This window comes from Pseudorasbora parva, chromosome 7, assembly GCF_024679245.1.
Source record: "Pseudorasbora parva isolate DD20220531a chromosome 7, ASM2467924v1, whole genome shotgun sequence".
NCBI classification, from domain to species: domain Eukaryota; kingdom Metazoa; phylum Chordata; class Actinopteri; order Cypriniformes; family Gobionidae; genus Pseudorasbora; species Pseudorasbora parva.
Window position 1 is genome coordinate 36,947,735 of NC_090178.1, and position 22,520 is coordinate 36,970,254.

A 22,520-nucleotide genomic window follows, 5' to 3' on the forward strand; every position below is an offset into this window, starting at 1 on the left:
TGTGTGTGTGTGTGTGTGTGTGTGTGTGTGTGTGTGTGTGTGTGTGTGTGTGTGTGTGTGTGTGTGTGTGTGTGTGTGTGTGTTTGTGTGTGTGTGTTTCTGACCCAGGAAAATCCCTGCCCAAGACCCGAGATGACACTGGACGCTGGCAGGTTCAATTACTAATATGGAAGAGTGAAGGCCATCTTTCTTTCTTTTTTACAGTTTATGATTGAAAGTGATAGTACCAATGGACAACAAAACAGGACAAAAAAATTAAGAACAGATTTTTGCTCCGTGAGAACCATGAGAACCGTGAAATTCTACTGGTATTGGTACTGGCTACTAAAATTGTGGTACCATGACTCTACTGGATACTTTCTTTGGCAGTAAAATAAAATAACATACAGTATATATGCTTAATATATATATATATATATATATATATATATATATATATATATATATATATATATATATATATATATATGTTTTTTTCATTTACATTCATTTTACAGTGCAGCTGCATTACAATATATGTACTGTCTTGGGGATGATGATGATGATGATAATAATAATGATAATAATAATAATATAAAGGAAACACTGACAGTAAAATAAGGCCTTCTGAGAAGATGGTCTTGTGCAAAATGAATGGGTGGATTCCCAAGCTGTCTTTTCTGGCTGTCTTATACCAGCTCCTAATCCAATGCCTGAATGGATTTAGCCAGAGCTTCACTCACTCTCCACCTCTCTGCTGTACGTCACAGGATGATCTGTCCATCTATGCTCTAATTAGGGTCAGAGAATTAGAGGAGTGTGTAGTTGGCTCACAATATCTGCAGCACATCATAAAGAATAATGTACTCTGACTATCAACCCAAGTTTGAAGTCTTGAAGTCTTGAAGCTTGAAGTGCATCATATCCCTTATCATACTGCCCTGTCAAATAAAGGTAAAATGCTCAAAAACATAATGTCATAAAATAAATATTGAATGGCTCAATAGCCATTTTACTATCAATGGCTAAATGTTGATGTGCCTTTATGACTTTCATCTTTACAATGTTTTTGTACAGCAATTAGGAATAAAAACTGTGGCCTGATGTGGTTCAGTTCAAAGCAAAATTCTGAAACCAGTGTTAATTTACAGTGTTAAATGTGAGACTGAATGAGTGCACTCAATAACGTCCACTATGGTTTCAGACAGCACTACAAATGGCTGTCCCTTTAAAAAAATGCCCTTTTTTGATGGTATAGGAGACCATTTCGAATTCAGCCCTTGATTACAGCGGAGATTTCAAACTTCACGCAACAAGATAACAACGTTCACCACATGGATCATATAGATCAGATTCAGAGCGAGTGTGTGTACGTTTTTTATGGCGATATTTCATGCTTATTCTTTCTGTGTTAAAACTGTCTTGTCTTTTTTTTCAGAGACTGTAGTGCTCTTAAATGCATTTAAAATATCCTTATACCTTTTCAATGTTCTTCCGTGTTTCTCCCTAGTTTTGGCGGTTTGTTGTTATATAGGGTTAGATTTTTAAAATGCTTAAGGTGCCCTCAACTCAATATTTTAATATTTATGTGTCTGAAATTACTGTTTAATTGTTTGTTGTCTCCCCACAGCATAATTTTGTAGGGCTTCGCAAAACTGTATTAACTCTGTATTAACTGTATTAACTGTGGAATTTTTCTACAATATTCAGTCATGACAGTTAAATAGTGCATTTTAATTAATCTACTGCAGTTTTTCCTATCTCGATCAGTAGAAATGTGGTTAACACTTGGTCATGCATAGGGAAAAAAATACCATCATATACCGTGAAACCGATATAATTTTGAAAAATACTGTGAAATAATGTTTTGTTCATAACGCCCAGAACTACAATCTGGAATTAAATTTAATGTCGGATTAAAGAAGAAACATGAATGAAACTTACATGACACTTGAACAATTGCTATATCCACCTCCTAACGTTCAAACACAGACACACAGGTGGTTGCCATAGTAGTGAAAAACAATATCTTAAATATACATTTCTTAAATTTTATTTATAGAAATCTGTTTAAATAGGCTATTAGTTTTGAACTTATTGGTCCTATTCATTCAGTTGATTTCTTGAAATCTATAATAGCTAATATTTCTTAAGTGAATGCTAAAGTATAATTTACAATGATCATAATTCAAGGCAAAGCAGGTGCAGGTGTTGGGGAAAGCTGGTGTCTGGGAAAACTGCTGAAAAACATTTGTTCAGGCTGAGTTCAGGAGAAAAACAGCCCCAATGGGATTAGAGGATGGGTGGAAGGGCAAGAAATAATAATTAGTTTGTTCTAAACACCCTGAGCCACCGACTGATTTAGCAATAGGTCTCAGATATTTAACAGGTCTTTAATTACTGCTCTTCTAATATACAGCCATGTTAACACCTTTTGCACTACTAAATTTACTTTAATTGTCATGTACTGTAGATATGTTACATTGAAGTAGTTTATCTGTAGTAGTTGCTATAGTTACAGATCAATAACAGTTAAGTTCAACAATGATATTTAATGGCCCAAATTCCATTCAAAAGCAAACATAACTATGCCCTATTCCCTCCGGAGGGCAGAACACTTGAGTGAGTACACTTAAGGGTCCAGTGCGTGATTGTCAAAATGTTGCATTGATAGTATAGCAACTTTTTTCTCTATTTTAATTTAAAAATTTGTTCAATTTTGTAATAATGTGTTTCAATTTTAGCTTGGAACAACTGTAAATAGACCCTCTCTTCAACAGTGCCCTTCAAGGGTGCAAAAATGCCATCTAAAATTAGCCCAATGTTACTGAACCTTGATCATATGAGAAACAGCATTGTCTGAATAACATCAAGTTATGAGGTAATAAGACTTTGAGACTAGTCTTGGAGGATGGACCAACTTTCTTGTAGATGTGTTTCTCTGTGGCCTCCACTAAAAGGTCTGCTGAACAGAGTTCTGAACAGTCTGTCATAAAACACCGCCTGACAGCAGATTCCCAAAATAGTCATGGCATAACAAGCGTAAAATGCAAGGACGATCAGCCCAGCCCTAAGAAGACATAGACGCTATAATATCTCATTCCCAACTTCAGTAAGTAAGGATCATTTGCAACTAAAAATATCCAGGTTGTCCACTGTGATCTTACATTGCCTCCAGTTTACTGAAAAAGTGAAGGATTCAGTGTGGAAAGTTCACATAAACAAACATGAAGTTGGTCAAGCTCATCACATTTGATGATGTTGCCCTAACAGACAACACAGACACGCTTGTGCTAAGAGAGCAGGTATATTTGTTGAGCTAATATTAAGAGACCATGTGCTGATGCCAGATATGCAAATCGTTCTGCCTATGAGACACTGTCTCTCATCTTTCTGCCTATGACATAATGTGCTTCAGCTTATTTGTGAGTTGTTTGAAGTTTTTTTTTTTTTTTTTATGTTTTAACTCTGAACATTTAAAGTATTTTAAAAGAAGTCTAAAAGAATTTTAAGTCTTAAAAAGTTTTCATAACATGAATTACAACATAACATTATATGTTGGGTGTGTCTATGAGCTTCAGTGAGGATTGTGGTGGGTGTGAACAGAGAGAAGGGTGCAGTGATGTAGGGGTTAATACATCTGATAGACGGGATTATCTGTTGTGGGCTCTATTTAAAGCACCTGTGACAGGGAGGCTGACATAGGAAAGCAGAAATATGAGCTGCAGTGTGCATTGAAGCGAACAAATGAGATTTATGCCTGTGGTGTCAGTGGACGTACTCTGGACTATGGCTTCAACAATAAATATTCAGATCTCATGGAATCTAATATTGCATAGCCAGACTACATTCACTATTGGCATAAGGCATGCAGCATATTATTTGGCCAATAACTGCCTACTTAGACACAAAGAGTCTCAACAAAGTGAAAGAGTCTCACACAAAGTGACAGACCACAATTCATTTTATTTATGTCATTAAAAAGGGGTAATCTGACATTGATGACACAAAAATCTTAGTTTCTTTTCTTAAGAAAAGTTCAAGTATATTTTAGGTATACTTTAAAGGGTTAGTTCAGCTAAAAATGATCCCTCAAGTCTTTACGCACCGTCAAACCATCCTAGGTGTATATGACTTTCTTCTTTTAGCCATTTTAGCTCTTTTAGCTCTTCCAAGCTTTATAATGGGGGTGAATGGTACTATTTTTTTAAGCCCAAAAAAGTGCATCCATCCGTCATAAAAGTAATTTATATGACTCCAGGGGGTTAATAAAGGCCTTCTGAAGCGAAGTGATACATTTTATAAGAAAAATATCCACAATTATAACTTTATCAACTGTAATCACTGGCTTCCAGTAACAGCCGTACATTTTTCATTGTACTTCTAACTCGACGAATGACATTGACCAACGCAGAAGCGCAACAAAACACAGTTTACAAATTTTATAGTCTAAACCAAAGATGTGTTTGTTTGAACTGCGAGAGGTGTCTACTTTCACCTAACCTTACCTCATACTAGAGATCAACAGATATGGGTTTTTCTATAGCTAATGCAATGCCGATTCTTAGAGGTCAGGGTCAGCCGATGGCCGATATGTGCAGCCGATTTTTAGGGCTGAGATCTTGAAGTTTTCACATGTGACATTTGCATGCTAAAATGTCTCACTAATTATAAATGGATGCACAACATTTCTAAACTTAGCTCATCGCTCATGCTGCGGTCATGCTGCCCACATTGCAAACTCAATGCTAAAACTTTATCATAAATGTATAATTTATCGATTTATCAGCCCTAAACTGTAATGTTTTTCACAGGTAGTTGTCTTTCTTTACCTGGATGTCATTAGAGAGTGAAGCTTAACCTTTATCTCAAATACTTTTTCGTATTTGATAAATATATTGTTATTTAATTAATTGGACCTTCGTGACTGAAATATACACAAACCCTGACCGATTGAATGGACCTTAAAAGTCATTAACTAAATGTGCCCTAAAGTCAGTAAGACTAAATACCTCACCTCTGACTTCAGATGATCTTGAGTAGAACAAAGACAACAGATTTTTTTAATCTGTTTTTCAAATTATGTGCATTTTGTTGTACTGTGTGCACATTGTCTGGTGTATTGTACATATTAGAGGAAAATAATGAATCGTACAATGAGATCCAGCAGGAGTAAGAATTCCTCATAGAGCAAGAAAACAATTAGCTGCTAATTAAAAGTGAAACACCCACATGCAAAAGTAAAAGAAAGCATGGGGAAAAATTCTGAGACCTGTTCTAGGAATAATATTTTTTTCAATTAAAGACATGGTAGCCCTAATTTTACAGCACACAATGAATATAACATGATTACGAAATAGCAGAACTATTAACTAGATAAAGCGCAGTATAGTTTGAAATTAAATTTGTCGACGTTCGGGTCCAGTGACTGCTGGACTCTCCTGTCTGCTTCCCATTTTGCACGGACTGACTAATACCAAGCGAGCCACACATGTCCTGAAAAGTGAAGCCAAAACTTCTTGATCACTCCCAGGTGGTTGGTCCCAGTATAGCATAAACCCGCCCTCTCAGAGCATTAATAGCACAGTTCTATGTATTGGTTACTACTGTGCAGACTCGGGTCCCTCGTTTATTACTGGTTGACTCTGTTCCCAAATCAGTGCCAGATGTCAGTGCAATTTGATGTCAGTGGGACATTGGTGGCTTCATTGATGGCTTTTTATTTTTGGAAAGAGAGTGAAGGTGCTTTTTTTTACAGTCTTTGGTGTGTTTGAAGTGTGTAAAGTGGTTTGGCTATCTAGGATCTGATAAACTTCAGGTTTCAGTGAGTGTGCTGCAAAATGTGCCGGAGAGTGGTGCTGACAAGGGGTGTAACAATACATCGATATAGATCAATGCATCAATCTAATGTCTTACGATACGATGTATCGATGCCAAGCGTTAAAAATCGATACATGTAGGCTATTTATATATTTAAGAGGCACATTTTTTTATCACTCTCCACATTTTCACACAATGTATTATCTTGTTTAACTGACCTTTCAGAGCTTGTGAAAAGCGCTCGTACAGTGCTTCACTAAAGTTTATAATTTGCTCATGTTTAAAGCCTTGCAAAAAGCAGTTTGCACACGATAAGCTACTGAATTGAGTCTTCTTTTATTAATTTTAGTGCTTAATTAGATACAGGTCTACGATTTTGCATATAAGAGCAATATGAATCATTCTTCACACTGAAATGTAAAACTGTTAAAAGAAAATGCTCAATAAACTGCTGCATAGGAGCGCTGCACACTGTGACTCTGTTGCTTTAAACCATAGACAGTAAAAGAAATGGACAGAGCTATCCCATTGACTTTAACGGCGGAAAATGAGGCCAATCAGAGGCACTCACTTCCTGATGGCTGAGCAAACTGCGCAGGCTCAGACTGAGCTTGGCGACGTAGATGTGACGTAAGCAACCTGTCTGACAGTTCTAGGTCTTCTAGTAGTTGTGGAAGGTGAAATCTGAATCACGTTGTTTAAATATTTTCTCCTGTTGCTTTTGGCTCACTATCGACTTCTCCTCATTCTTCTCCCTTGACTTTATGTTTCCACGTCCCCCCGACTGTCTCATAGACAGTAAAAGATTGCCTCTGAGCGTCTCCTCCTGTCTATACGGTAATTTCTCTACTGTGCGACAGAGTCTTCTACAGGGCGATAGTGTAAGATACAAGGTAATGGAGCCTTTGATACATTGATGTGTTTCTTTATAAATAAACAATGGACAAATGGAGTCTTTAAACACCTCAGATGTAAAGTTATTCACTGTCAAAGTGACTCAAAAATGAATGGGAGTCAATGGGATGCTAACAGCAGGTGATGGCTAGGTTAGCAATGGGCGCCCCTATGGGTGGAACGCTTTCCGAGTGCTAGATTACCCCCTTGCTTCAAACACATCATTCTGCACACCGGATGCGCATAAATCCTTTTGCCGCTCTATATTGAAAGTATGCATGACATCAGCTGGAGTGACTGCAGTTATGAATCATGATGAGCTGTCCGATTTACACCCCTGGTGCTGACTAGTAGCGGGAACATCAAATCTGTTCCACCCTCTGAAGCAGTTCCACCCTAAGGTTCCACCATTCGTTTATTTGTATCATTTTTATTTCTAAAATATTATATAGTTTTATAGGAGGTTTCATGGATTTGGCAAATTCATTTTTCAGAAATGTGTAGACAGACATTCGTTGTCGCCGTTCTTGGCCATTTTTAAACAGAACAGGATTTTATATAGTTCATATTGATATTGGAATTATATCGTATCGACCAAAATTAAGATATATATTGTGATGTACATTTTGACCATATCGTCCAACCCTATTCTATAGTCTATTTCATTATACGAACAGCTAATTTGTCGAAACACAACTCCTTTATAGATATGATCAAATCAACTACAACTTAGAAAAAAAAAAATTCCTGTGTGATTTGTGAGATAATAATTAGAGTCCAACCAGATCTACAAAATCACAAAGCTTTCAAAGAGCCATTTTAGACAAAAACATTTTTACAAAAGACATTTCTCAAAGAAATGGTATTGTAGTAACCACAAACTCACATATTCATGCTAAAAAACGTAAATTGGAGTGAAAGGTGTGCTTTAAAAGACTGAACTCTTGTATCCTCAATGGACAAAAAACTGGGACCTGTCCAATCTTATTGGATACTCACAAACATATACTGACATATAAGAGTAATACTACAGTAATGAGAAGATAGAATTGGGAATGCTCAACAACTGTTAAGGCTTTAAATAACCACAATCGTCTACTGCTTTAGCTATGTAATGGGGTCTGATTACATAAAAAAGGGGGGTTGTGTGGGTAAGATACACAAAGCAAACTGTTGTTGTGTTGTCAAAGAGGACACTGGCTAACTTTTAAATGACTACTGAGTTATGTTACCATCACCAGAATGTTCTGTGAGAAAGCAATTCCACTGGAGAGGAATCAGTCACACCTATATTTACTTCTCACGATGCCTTACTTTCACAGTAACAAAAATATAGTAGAATTCTGTTTAAGGTGCTTAATTTTGATGGTTTTTAATTTTGAAACTAAGCAAACATGTTGTTTAGTAAAATGGAATAATGAGCTTTTGAGTCAACAGCAGAGGTGACAAAGGGTGAGAGAGGTGGAACACAAAAGCATCACTGGCAGATGAACAGGTAGTTATTTGTTTTCATTTCCTGGTTACTCTCCTCTTAGCTGTTAGAATAAAGCTTTTTACCAACAAGCCAAATGCCATGTCAACTTTTTTGTTGAGGGTAAATAAAAAGAGACATATTGGTGTGTGGCTTAAAAATAAGGTGGTCAAGAAAGTTTAAAAGAGAAATGGTTAAAATAGGCACACAATAGATAGATAGATAGATAGATAGATAGATAGATAGATAGATAGATAGATAGATAGATAGATAGATAGATAGATAGATAGATAGATAGATAGATAGATAGATAGATAGATAGATAGATAGATAGATAGATAGATAGAACACTCACCCTACAGGAGGTCTAATCGTAGCGTCTACCAAATTCATCTGTCATAAACTAAATCCTTTTTGTATCAACGCAGTTCACTCGTACATCCAGGACATTGGTATAACTAAAAAAAACATTCATATGTGTCACCTTAAAGAACATGGAAATACACTTCAACAGCCTACCAGGATACAATTATTTTACAAAAAAACACAGCTGAACAGCACCAAGGTGCCCACAGAATGACTTATACATTCACCGCAGTCTTAGATGCGGACAAGTGTTTGACGAACCTTACACACGTAACGTTAGGTTCTTAAAAGTGGACAAACAAATGAAGGCATTCAAATGTTTCACTTGCCACGACAGAGACTAACGTTACGAACATTTAACTTACAGTAAAAGTTTATCGCAGCTATTGCCATAAAAAGTTGCCAATGCAAAACGAATACAGCCAACTAAATATCACTATAATATATAAAGCGGTGAAATACTTACGTGGATTCAGCTTCCTAGGCAGACAACAACGGCACGGGAGAATTCTATTCTAATCCGTCCACCAGGCAGCGCCGTTCCCGCGGCTTCTCGAGCCCGCGCTCAACGGCAGCCTGGAATTCTGAGCGCGAGAGCGCGCCCGAGAGAACACTATTGATATAGAAAAAAGTAAGCCAGAGAACAGAGCAGTGATACAGTGAGTGAGACCGTCAATAAACGAGTCTCACCCACTAAAACGTTCCTCTAAAGAACAGTTCGCAATAACGTGACTGTCTAGAAGTTATTTGTAACAATTGTATTGTCTTTATTTTAAAAAAGAAAGAAAAAAGATTTAACTAAAACAGTAGGATTATTCTAATATCAATTCGTAATGTCGTAATAAATATCGTGATTGCTAATGAAAACATGGGATTTTACTATGGTACCCGTTAAGCTGCAACAAAAGCCACCACTTAATATTCAAATAGTGTTTCCTCCCAGCGACCCTAGCGTATGATATTCTTTTGCGGTCTGCTGATTGGCTGTTCGCCGTTAATACGCCCCGCCCTCTGTCCGTACAATCAGGATTGTCAAACCTTATTTTATGTTGGTTACAGCTTTCTATGTAGCCTATTAATTAGACAGACAATACATTTATAAAACATATATGGACCTTTTATATAAAATATTTAACTTAATCTTGCACGTAACATTTTAGCCATATATAGTAGTTTGATAATTATAACAAATTAAAGAACAGCGCCATCCTTATATATATATATGTTTTTTTTTGTTTTGTTTTTTGTTTGTTTTTTTGCTGTTTCAACCACCTCTGAAAACTGGTTTCCGAGCATTTTACAACTATCTTGCCAGAATGAAGAGACTGTGTGACACTAGGTCGCTGTAACACTTTGAAATATTAATAGTTGTAAGAAGATTAATGGAAATGTGCAATTTTACATCGAGTAAAAACTAATTCAACCAAATTGTACTCAATAATGTGTAAAACTATTTGTGTTATAGGCCTGTTGTGTTGCACTTACATCCACATTTCAAATGAACGAATTTAATCATACAGACAGCAGTGTGATTAGCCTATTATTATTATTTTTTTGTCATATAAATGTAAATAGCCTACATTACAGTTTTGATTTTTAGTGAGATGAAGTCCCGCCTGTGGGAGGTTCAGGAAATTGCGCCTCCTGTGCTGCTTAGTAGCCTAAAGCTTTCTGACAGACAGGATCACAAAACTTTCAGATTCAGCTGTAATTACCAAGAGACATGACGGAGGATCTTGTGACTGTGACTTTGGCTATGACTACGAATGGTAGGTCTTTACGTCTATTTAGGCACGTAATTTTGCTACATAAAAAGTTCTTACTTATAAATAGGACTTTAGATTTGTTTTATTATTATAATTGTTATTATTTTGTCAGAGCATTCATTAAAATGTTCAATCATTATTTGTTAAAAAATTAAACCATTAAAAAAATTAAACAACATGATTATAATAGCTGTAAACATTAAAATTTAAATATTAAATTAAATATAACATTTCAATATCTCTAGACCTTTATTTCAGGTCATCTCAAACATCTCAGACATTTACCTCAACATCTCTATTTTTTACAGTCTATGCTCTAGCCTAGTCTAGACCTAAACCGTCAGTTTACAACACGTCTCTTGCTGATAGGAGAATTATGCCCATTCTGACCAGTAGATGTCATGAAAACACAAGCTAAAATTGAAATCCGTTCAAGGTTCTCCTTGTGATGTAATTTTATTTTATCTACCCTTAAACCTAAGGAAATGTTGAACTAGTGTTGAGATGTAAGCATATTATACACATACAAATTATAACTGTATATTATGACTTATCATTGTGTTCTTTGTGTGCCCTTCTACTAAAATGACACAGAAAGCTATGATGACTACTATAACGATGCCGGCCTTTCTGCTCTACCATGCAACAATGCCAACACGAAGGCCTTCAGTCAAGTTTTCCTTCCGACCCTGTACAGCCTAGTTTTCATCGGTGGATTCATCGGAAATGGCCTGGTGTTTTGGGTCCTGATCAGATACCGTCAAAAATCCAATATGACAGACGTTTGCCTCTTCAACCTAGCCCTATCTGACCTGCTCTTTCTCGTCTCACTCCCTTTTTGGGCTCACGGTGCCATAGATCAGTGGACATTCGGCAAATTCATGTGTCATACCATAACAGGCCTCTTCATGATAGGTCTTTATGGCAGCATTTTTTTCATGGTCCTCATGACATTGGATCGCTATGTCGTCATCGTCCATGCCCACAGTATATTTTCCAGAAATCGCTCTGCAAAAATGGGTTTGATTCTGACCTCATTTGTATGGGTGCTCAGTCTGTTTGCATCCCTCCCTAATATTATTTTTGCCAAAGAGAAAAATGAGTCACGTGTCATATCCTGTGGAACTGTTTTTCCTGACAGCTGGGTGTCCTTTAGTTACCTTCAGATGAACTTCCTCAGCTTGATTATCCCTCTGGTTATTATGATCTTTTGCTATTCCCGGATCATCCCCACTCTGCTCAGCATAAAATCACAAAAAAGGCACAAAGTCATCAAACTCATCTTGGCTGTGGTGACAGTTTATTTCATCTTCTGGACTCCATACAACATTGTCATGTTTCTCATGTTCCTGCAGAAGAAAGGCCACTTGCTTTCATGTGAATGGCAAACTCAGTTGAATCTTGCCATGCAATGGGTGGAAACTATCGCCTTAAGCCATTGTTGCCTGAACCCTATCATCTACGCCTTTGCTGGACAGAAATTCAGAAGAGCAGTCCTTAAAGTCCTAAAAGAGCAGTTTCCAAAGTGCTTCAGCCAATGCACAAATTTCTCTCAACAGTTATCTGAACGCAGAAGCTCAGTCTTCTCCAGATCTTCTGAATATTCCTCCACACAAATTGCATAGCATGGCAAACTTGTTCGTCCGGAGATTTGTTTTCATTCTGATTAGCTTATATTTTTTATACCATTCCTAAGTTCACCTTTTTATTGAATGTATATTGAGTTTATCTCGAAAGTAGTTTTTTGACAATTTTGTTTGACAATAATGAATTGTATGTTAAGTAGGAGAATGCAGAACTTGACAGTGTTGCTAAAATGTTCTTCCCTGTCCATGTATATTGCTTATATTTTTTTAGATTTGCAAATGATACAGACAATAGTTTTTATATGAAGGATTCATCAGCTATTTTAAATAAAGCCACTTTTTGTATTTGCACCAGGGGTTAGAAAGTGTTATTTTTCATGACTTTTTAAAATCTTTGTTTAAAGAAAAACATTTAGCGTGTATTTAAAATATTGCTTATACATTTAAAAAAAAAAAAATTAATAAAGGATTTTTTATTAATGATTGTCCTGATTATACTATATGTTTAAAGGATGATGGGGGGAACGGTCACAGTTACAAATAATCTATTCTTATGTTTAAAAAAAAGTTAATTATAAAAGAAAAAAAATGAAGCATTATGTGCAGATATACTTAATTAAGGTCATGGTGGGGGGGCTGTCTGTCCGTCACATAAAGGAAGTGTGATGCATATAGTTGTAAAACACATCTGCGTAAGTGTTTATTTATAAAAGTGAAGACACATTGTGCGTCTCAATTCACATACTTATGCACTATAGCCATGTTGCAGTGGAAATAGTGCGAGTAGCGTGTACACTGAAAGAAAAATAGAAAACAAAAACAGGAAGTGCACTAAATATCCTGCAGCTAATGCATTTATTTAAACGGGGGGGGGGGGGGGGATTAAGTGAAATGTTAGACAATTTATGAACTCAGCAATTTAAGCTTTATTTGTGTAGCAGAAGTAGAAGGAATGACAATGCAGGATTATAAAATAACTTTATAAAACTCTTAAACAAGATGGTAGAGGACATATAGTGCATTTAAGTATCATTTGGGACAGAACTGCAGTTTTCCAGAATGTTAAGTGTATGGCCATTTGTTTAATAATACTCTCACTTTCACTTTTCTTTTTAAAGCTGCCTGTTGTGTTTTCCTCTAAACAAACAACCACCTTTAATATCCATAGGTTTATAATCATCAAGTTTCATCAAAAGTAATTGTTTGAGGTTAGTCTTTCATTTTAGATTCAAAGGGAAAACATTGTGGCCAACCACTTGGGGGAGGCGGTGGGGGGGTTATTGCGGCAAGTTGCATTACAGGCTCTGTGTGCTGCTCGATTATACCGAATAAGATGAAAGATTTCTTCTGCTATTGGAGCAGCACAGATAAGATCAGCCACTAGCTGATGCTCCAACATCCTCTATCGCAACATGTGCTCTGAGAAAGGTAGAGTACAAAGAAGTGAAGTACAAGAAAACAGAAATGAGACATCATATGCACACATAAAAATAGAACAACCACTTCTGCACTCAGTTTATTACTCACCTTTATCCATCTTTAACACGAGAAGTGACATGACCATTTTTAACTTGAATGTGCAAGCTTCTGGTGTCAGCTGTTTCCAGGTTTTTATTTTTTATTTGTACTTCATTGTATTTTGGCACCCTGGGTTGCCTTTTGGCGGAAAACAGCGTATTTGAGCGTGCGCTTGAGCGATGGAGACACCTTCAAACCCAGTAAAGTTTTAAAACAAACGCTGAGTTAGCAAATTTTCTCAGTAATTAGCTAAGTTAGCTAATGTATCCAGGCTATTGGTGTGATATCTGCTTCCCGGTCTTGCGTTCTGGACGACTTTTATGTTGTATTTTCTCTGTGTTCTGTTCTGTGTCTTGTTTCCTGTGGAGTTTTAGTAGTTGTTTGTAGTTTTTCATGTTGATTAGTCTCCCAACTTACAACTTAAATCAACTTACAGTGTAAAGTTCGATGCTTTCCATCATCAGGTGCGTTCATTTCTGTTGGTGACATCAAACTGGCAACCCGTGTGAGTGACAAGTCTAAGGAGGAGGGGACAGGAGGACCTTCATGGCTTTCTCTATTCTGTGGAACAGAAAGGAAGCTAAAAAGTTTTTTTTTTTTGACTGTTTCTGTCCTCTCAGTGATTATCACTGTCCCCTGAAAGCAGACAGGTCACTGGATTGAGTCCAGGCATTTCTGTGTTCGTTTTTTTTGGGTGGTTCCAGGTGCTAGGGTGATCTGGGTGGTTGCTACACCCTATAAAAATAAAGGTGTCAGGAAGAACCAAAAATGGGTTTTCATAGTGATGCTGTCACAATTCACCAGTGTGAGTGCCCGTGATCACCACCAGAGGGCACTCCACCCCGGACTGTCACTCCAACACAAACTACATTACCCATAATCCTTTCCCCGGACTCATTAGTACTTACTGTTTACACCTGTGTCTCATCACCTCATTACCTCTGCCTGTATAAGCCTATTTATCTCTGTCATTCATTGCGAAGGGAGGTCGGCGTTCGTTTTTTGAACGTGGTCCGGATGGCGGCGACATCAGCAGGACGTGGTCGAGGAAATACTAATCGATTGAAAGCGGGAAATTCAAAAAACATTGCGAAAACTGTTTTAGGAGCGGTTGAGCACGACTGCTCCGTGAATGAATCAGATGTAGGTAGGTGGGCGGAAATGGATTACAGTGAAGAAAAAGACGAAGAAACAATAGGGAGGGAATAATGAAGGGAGAGTTTTCAAAAAAGAGAGTCAGTCATGCAAAAGGGAATAAAAGAATAAGAAATGAAAATGGTGAGATTTCGGAAAGTGAGGAAGAAGGACATGAGCTAAATAAGAAGGAAATGCATGAGAATTCTATAGTCATAATAAGATTCAATGATAAAGATCAAGCAAACATGAAGATAATGAACCCGTTTGAATTAACAAAACATTTGGCAAGATGGCAAGATAGGGGAGATCTTATATGCTAAGGTCCTAAATGATGGAAACTTGTTGGTCAATTGTGCTAATGAAGATCAATTTGAGAAAGCAATCAAAGTAAAAGAGATCGGAAAACTGAAAGTGATAAACACACGAAGGGTGGGAGCTCGATATGGTGGAGGATGCAAAGGAGTGATCACAGGGGTACCGATGAATGTAGGAATGGAAGAACTTAAGAAACATCTTAAAGGGTGGGAAATAGTGATTGCACAAAGATTGAAAACAACAAGAGAAGGAGTGAAAAAGGATAGTGAAACGGTATTGATTGAATTCGAGGGGGAAAATATGCCAAAGAAGGTATACCTTGGTTATATGAGTTACCCAGTGAGAATGTATGTACCAAAACCATTGAGGTGTTTTAACTGTCAGAGGTTTGGACACATAGCCAATAACTGTAAAGAGAAGAAGAGATGTGCTAGGTGTGGGGGCGAGCATGACTTTGGAAAATGTGGAACAGGAGTACAACCAAATTGTTGTAATTGTGGAGGAGGCCATAATGTGGCATATGGAGGATGTGAGGTGATGAGACAGGAAAACAAAATTCAGAAAATAAGAGTTGAAAGAAGGATCACTTATGCAGAAGCAGCAAGAGTACACGAGAATATCACCATAGAACAAACAGAATTTGGTGTGGAAGAACAACAACAAAGAACATGTGATAAGATTTATGTGGACAATAAGGACTTGGTGACGTTTATTGCAGGAGTAATAAACAGTACAGCGGAAGTTAAATCAAAAAATGATAAAATACAGCTGGTTGTCAAAGCAGCAGTAAATCATTTAGGACTAGTGGGACTGACGTGGGAAGAAGTGAGGGAGAACCTCACTAATCAGTCAAGCCAGGAAGCATCATGTATTGGTTAATATTAATGGTAATCATCTTACAATGGAATGCAAGAAGCTTACTGGCCAATGGCCAGGAATTCAAACATTTCATTAATGACAGGAAAATAAATCCAGATGTAGTGTGTATCCAGGAAACTTGGTTAAAGCCAAATTTAGAGTTTGAGATTCATGGATATATAGGTATAAGAAATGACAGAGAAAATGGGGGACGGGGAGGGGGAGGAGGATGTGCTACATTTATTAAGCAAGATGTTCCATATAGGGTACTGGAAAAGGAAGAGGATCTAGAATACATTATGGTAGTATTGTGGGAAAGAGGGGAGGAAGTAGTTATAATAAACTACTATAATCCTTGCAAAAGGTTGGAAGTAGATAAGTTATTAAGGATACAAGGAAATAGACACAAAGTAATATGGTGTGCAGATTTTAATGCTCACAGTAAAATATGGGGGGGGGTTCACATACAGATGTAAATGGAAAGGTAAAGAAGATTTAATGGATAATAAGGAATTAGTGTGTTTAAATGACGGAAGAGGAACAAGAATAAACATAACAACAGGAAATGAATCGGCATTAGATATTACACTAGTGTCCAATCCCTTGGCTGGAATAAGTAACTGGCATGTTTGGAATGATACTACAGTGGGCAGCGATCATTACCCAGTATCATGCTCAGTGGGAGAGCGAGTTGAAATAAGGCCAGGTGAAGGAATACCAAAATGGGGTTTAAGAAGAGCAGATTGGGGAAAATTTCAGCAATTAAGTGAGGAATCATTTTCAAGGATAGACGTATCTGGAAGTATAGACGAAACAAACAAGCAAATAACATCAGCAATTATTAAGGCAGCAGATGGATCTATTCCCAGGAGTAATCAAAGGAGGATTAAAAAAACTGGTACCATGGTGGACAGAAGAGTGTCGCCAAGCTGTAAAAAACAGGAACAGAGCGTTTAAACTAGTTAAAAACACCCATAACATGCAGCATTTGATTCAGTATAAGAAGGCACAGGCTAATGTGAGAAGAACAGTGCGTCAAGCTAAAAGGGCAAGTTGGAGGGAATTCTGCAATGAAATAGGAAGATCAACACCTGTGAGTGAAGTTTGGGGAATGATAAAAAGGATGGGTGGAATAAGGAGGGAATGGGAAATTCCAGTTATAATAACCGAGAAAGGTACAGCAATCTCTAATAAGGAGAAGGTAGAAATAATGGCAAAAGCATTTGTAAAAATTCACAGTTCAGATAACTTGTCAGAAGTATGTAAAATGAGAATGGAAAGAACTAAGAATCAGTATCCAGGAGTGTTAGACTGGAAGGAAAAAACTGATGATAAAATTGATGAACCTTTTAATATGGCAGAGTTGATGAGAGCAATAAATAAAGCAAAACCAACATCTCCAGGGAAAGATCAGATATGCTACGTGATGCTAAAACATCTAGGGAAAGAAGCGCTCTTAAAGTTGCTGCACCTTTATAACAGAGTGTGGGAGGAGGGCAGTTTACCGAATGTATGGAAAGAAGCAGTAGTCATTCCAATAAGAAAACCTGGCAAGGATCTTTCAAAACTCACAAGTTATAGGCCAATAGCATTAACATCAAATGTATGCAAAATAATGGAAAGGATGATAATAGAAAGGTTATCATATATACTAGAAAAAAGTAGCAAGCTAGCAAACTATCAAAGTGGTTTTAGGAAAGGGAGGAGTACCATGGATTCGGTTATAAGACTAGAAAATGAAATAAGAAAGGCTCAGGCTAATAAGGAATCAGTCATTACAGTGTTTTTTGATATAGAAAAAGCTTATGACATGATGTGGAAGGAAGGATTGTTGATAAAGTTGCACTTGATGGGTGTAGGAGGAAGAGTTTTTAATTGGATAAAGAATTTTTTGTTTGGAAGAAAAATTGAAGTACGAATAGGTTCAGACATATCAAATCAGTTCGATGTGAGCAATGGAACACCTCAAGGCAGTGTGATAAGCCCGCTACTTTTTATCATCATGATTGATGATATCTTTACAAAAGTGCCAATGGATATAGGGAGGTCTCTGTTTGCGGATGATGGGGCTTTGTGGAAAAGGGGAAGGAATATAGAGCATGCAATCAGGAAAGTACAAGGAGCAATTGATGAGGTTGTGGAGTGGGGTTATGATTGGGGATTTAAGTTCTCAATAGAAAAAACTCAAACAGTCTTTTTCACCAAGAAACAAATTAAGGAGGGGATGAAGTTAAATATGTATGGGAAAGAATTAGAAAGGGTTGGAACATTCAAATTTTTGGGAGTTACTTTCGATTCACGGTTAACATGGCAAGGCAAGGCAAGGCAAGGCAGGTTTATTTGTATAGCACATTTCATACCCAATGGCAATTCAAAGTGCTTTACATTGAAATTAATTAAAACAGTGGTAACAAATGCATGAGAAAAAAAAAGAGTACCATATGGACGAATAAAAATTTAAAACAAGCATAGTTAAAAACAGTTGTAAAGACAGTAATAAGAATTAAAAAAAAAAAAAAAGTCAGATCCCTGTTATAAAAATAAACATTCTTCAGTTTACAGCCTACAAACATGTACCATCTTTATTAGAGCACCTCTCATTCATTTCTTTCTCCAACACGTTCATAACATCCATTTTAATCACTATTCCCTGATTTTTACTCAGAAACCTTCTTGTTAAACCCATTCTCACTCATCATACCCTCCACAGATTTACACATACTCAAACCTTATTGTCAAACTTACTATTTCCATCAAACCCAGTTTTCACTCATCATATTTAACTCAAAAGAACATATAAAATAAACAATAACCAAAGATAAGAACAAAGGTAAACTAAAACAATTATAAAAAGAATAAAGAGATAAGATAGGGTGCAATCAGTCGGACATAGAGTGCTCGGAGCTCATTCAGTGAATGCACAGCTGAACAGATGTGTTTTGAGTCTGGATTTGAATGTGGCTACTGTTGGAGCACATCTGATCTGTTCAGGAAGCCGGTTCCAACTACGGCTGGCATAATAGCTAAAGGCAGACTCTCCTTGCTTTGAGTGAACTCTTGGTATTTCTAACTGACTTGATCCTGCTGATCTGAGTGATCTGTTGGGTTTGTATTTAATCAGCATATCTGCGATGTATTGAGGTCCCAGCTCATTGAGTGATTTATAAACAAGTAATAGTACTTTAAAGTCGATCCTAAATGTAACTGGAAGCCAGTGTAAAGACCTGAGGACTGGTGTGATATGGTCATATTTTCTGGTTCTGCTCAGAATCCTGGCAGCAGCGTTCTGTATGAGCTGCAGCTGTCTAATGGTCTTTTTGGGAAGGCCGGTGAGAAGGCCGTTGCAATAGTCCACCCTACTGGTGATGAAAGCATGAACGAGTTTCTCTAAGTCTTGCCTGGAGACAAAACATCTAATCCTTGCAATATTTTTCAGATGATAGTATGCTGATTTAGTTATTGCTTTGACATGACTACTGAAACTCAGGTCTGACTCCAAAATCACTCCAAGATTCCTGACTTGATTTTTTGTTATCATGCCTTTAGCCTCAAGATATGCGTTCACCTTGAGAATTTCATCTTTGTTTCCAAATGTAGTGATTTCGGTTTTGTCTTTGTTTAACTGAAGATAGTTTTGGCACATCCAGTTGTTAACTTCATCAATGCATTTGCACAGGGAGTCAATGGGGCTGTAGTCATTAGGTGACAGTGCTAAGTAGAGCTGGGTGTCATCAGCATAGCTGTGGTAAGCAATATTGTTATTTTTCATTATTTGGCTCAGTGGCAGCATATACAGGTTAAACAGGAGTGGTGCAAGAATGGACCCTTGTGGGACTCCGCATGTCATGGATGTCCACTCAGACTTATGGTCTCCTATACTCACATAATAACCTCTCCCTTCTAAGTATGACCTGAACCATTTGAGGACCATCCCAGAAAGCCCAACCCAGTTTTCCAGCCTGTCTAGAAGTATGGTGTGGTCAACAGTGTCGAATGCAGCACTGAGGTCGAGTAGAACCAGAATTGATGTTTTGCCTGTATCAGTGTTTAAGCGAATATCATTTATAATCTTTATGAGCGCTGTCTCTGTACTGAGATGTGGACGGAAACCAGATTGAAAATTGTCAAAGTATCCATTCGAGTGTAAGAATTTGTTCAACTGATTGAAAACAACTTTTTCAGTGATTTTGCCTATGAAGGGGAGATTTGAGATTGGTCTGTAGTTGCTCAGTATGGAGTTATCCAGATTTCTCTTTTTCAGAAGAAGCTTAACTATTGCAGTTTTAAGGGCGGTTGGAAAAGTCCCATAGAGAAGTGAGGAGTTTACCACTTCTAGGAGATCTGCTTCTAAACAGTTAAACACACTTTTGAAAAAAGAAGTGGGGAGTGTATCAAGGGCGCAGGTTGATGTTTTAAGATGCTGTACTGTGTCTTCTAAAATTTTGCAGTCAATAGCTTCGAAATCTGACATGGTAATTTTCCGAGGGTTTGGTATGATCTGACTGACCCCAGAGCGACTAGAGGATGTGCTAATAGCCTTTCTGATATTATTAATTTTCTCTGAGAAGTAGGAAGCAAACTCACTGCATTTACTGTCTGAGAGCATTTCACTAGGAGTCTGACTCGGGGGGTTTGTTAGTCTCTCGACAGTAGCAAAAAGAGTGCGCGTGTTGTTTATGTTTCTGTTTATAATGTTTGAGAAGAAGGTCTGTCTAGCTTTGCCTAGTTCAACATTGAAAGCATGAAGGGTGTCTTTATAGATGTTATAATGGACTACAAGTTTTGTCTTCCGCCACATGCGTTCAGATTTTCTGCATTGTCTTTTCATTATTTGTATTGCTGTTGAGTTTCTCCATGGTGCTTTTTGTTTGGTACTCTTTTTCCTGACCTTTAGAGGAGCAATATCATCAATTACACTCTTAACTTTTGAGTTAAAGGAGTCAAGGAGAAAATCAACACAGTCTGCAGATATGCTTGGTGTTAGAGATAAAGCCTTCATAAACAGCACATTAGTGTTCTCATTTAAGCATCTCTTTTTGACAGAGACAGATCTAGCTTCAATGGCAGGAGAGATTGATAAATCAAAGAAAATACAGAAATGATCAGACAGTGCCACATCCTTAATAACAATTGATGAAATGTTTAGACCCTTACTGATAAGTAAATCTAGGGTGTGTCCACAATTGTGTGTGGGTCCATTTACATGCTGTGTCAAATCAAAAGTGTTAAGAACAGTCATGAGCTCTTTTGTTGTACTGGATTCAATATTGTCTATGTGAATGTTAAAATCCCCAGCAATAGCAAAATAGTCGAACTCTGAGGAAATTATTGATAACAGTTCTGTAAATTCCTCAATAAAGGCTGGAGAGTACTTTGGAGGCCTGTAAATAATGATAAGCAGGATGCGTGGAGAACCTTTTAACACAATACCCAGATATTCTAGAGACAAATAGTCACCAAATGATACTTGCTTACATTGATAGAAATCTTTAAAAAGAGCAGCAACACCCCCACCTCTCCTAACTGCTCTGCAAACACTCATAAAAGTAAAGTTAGGAGGGGCTGCTTCATTGAGGACTGTTGCACTACAGTTTTCTTCTAGCCACGTTTCATTTAAAAGCAGAAAATCTAGGTTGTTAGTGGTTATTAAGTTATTGACTAGAAATGATTTGTTCTTAAGTGAACGGATGTTTAAAAGCGCTAACTTAACAGTAATAATTTTTTTCTCCACATTAATCCTATTTTGACAGGAAACAGGCAGCAGATTATATTGGTTTATTAAACGGCCTGACAAGGCCTTAGACTTTCTTTCACGTAACAGAACAGAGATAGAGAAAGAGGCAGGCACACTGGGTTCCCCCTTGTTTTGTAAACATTTGATAAAGTTACTGTTATCATAGCGGGGACCCAAAACACATCACTGAGAGCTGGAATCAGTTGTTTTTGGTTCACCTACAACAGATGGAGGATGGTGTTTGCCCTGGCGTTGTGACCGAAGAAATCTCACAGGAGGAGGGGGAGCTGGGCCCACAGGCTTTGGTGGTTGTGGGACTCGACGATTTTTGGTCGATATTTGGGGGCTCATAGCGATCGAGTGTGATAGTCTGATTCCAGCATGAACCAGGTCCTCCATTTTCTCTGAGAAGCTCAGATGCGGGGATGCTGGAGAGAGGAATGACATGTCCGGTGAGAGGGGCTGTTGCTCTGGTGTTATCGGAAGCTGAAATATGTTGTCCTGGCTTCCCTGTCCATTTTCCAGAAAATCATCCTTGGGTGCTGAATCTTGGAGCAGTTCTAATCCTTCACAGTCAGTCTGTGGTGAGCTCTGTGGGCAGGGCTCAGCTGGGAGTGTGTCCGTGAGCAATTTTAGTTGTGGCAGTGTGGTCTTATCACTGTCCTTGTGGGATGTGCCAGCCACATGTCCATTCAGCTGCTGAAAAGAAGTCCTGTGGTCGTCCATACTCTGTATCAGGTTGAGTGGGTTAAAACACACAGCTGAAGGATGATGAAGGGAAAAATAAATATTGTCCTTTAACACTCTTGCACCAAGTTTGTTTGGGTGGTGGCCATTTGATGTAAACAATTGTCTCTGGCTCCAGAAGAGATTAAAGTTGTCGATGAAATTCACTCCCTTCATCATGCAGGTTTTTTGCAGCCATGTATTAAGCCCAAGCAACCGTGAGAATCTATTTGTTCCTCTTGCTGGCAGTGGTCCACTGATGAACGGCTGAACTTTTAGTTTGCTAAGTGTTTCAAAAAGTTCATTGAAATCCCTTTTAATGAGTTCTGACTGCTCTCTCTGATTATCGT

General features: G+C 37.6%; 2 protein-coding genes across 5 annotated transcripts in view; one reads left to right on the forward strand and one right to left on the reverse strand.

Annotated features, from left to right (window-relative positions):
- Positions 1-9,246, reverse strand: part of cobl (cordon-bleu WH2 repeat protein) — a 153,924-nt gene extending 144,678 nt beyond the window's left edge. The window contains exons 1-2 of one of the 4 annotated variants that reach the window (XM_067449209.1): positions 8,997-9,246; positions 8,520-8,622 (exon numbers count right to left, since the gene is read on the reverse strand). In XM_067449209.1, coding sequence (XP_067305310.1) covers positions 8,520-8,557 — 38 coding nt within the window. In that variant the 5' untranslated portion in view covers positions 8,558-8,622; positions 8,997-9,246. The remainder of the gene's footprint in view (positions 1-8,519; positions 8,623-8,996) is intronic. The other 3 variants (XM_067449210.1, XM_067449213.1, XM_067449214.1) reach the window with 3 other exon arrangements.
- Positions 9,247-10,184: 938 nt separating this feature from the next.
- ccr2 (chemokine (C-C motif) receptor 2) lies at positions 10,185-12,362 on the forward strand. Its single transcript, XM_067449811.1, has 2 exons — positions 10,185-10,299; positions 10,891-12,362. Exons 1-2 carry the CDS (start codon positions 10,254-10,256, stop codon positions 11,919-11,921), a joined length of 1,077 nt encoding a protein of 358 aa, XP_067305912.1. The 5' UTR covers positions 10,185-10,253; the 3' UTR covers positions 11,922-12,362.
- The last annotated feature ends 10,158 nt before the right edge of the window (positions 12,363-22,520 follow it).

What these genes read in the sequence shown, in the direction of transcription:
- ccr2 (XM_067449811.1), top strand. Translation starts at nt 10,254, where the DNA reads ATGACGGAGGATCTTGTGACTGTGACTTTGGCTATGACTACGAATG. An exon ending in TTTGGCTATGACTACGAATG is followed by an intron (nt 10,300 to 10,890) that starts GTAGGTCTTTAC and finishes AAAATGACACAG; the next exon opens with AAAGCTATGATGACTACTAT.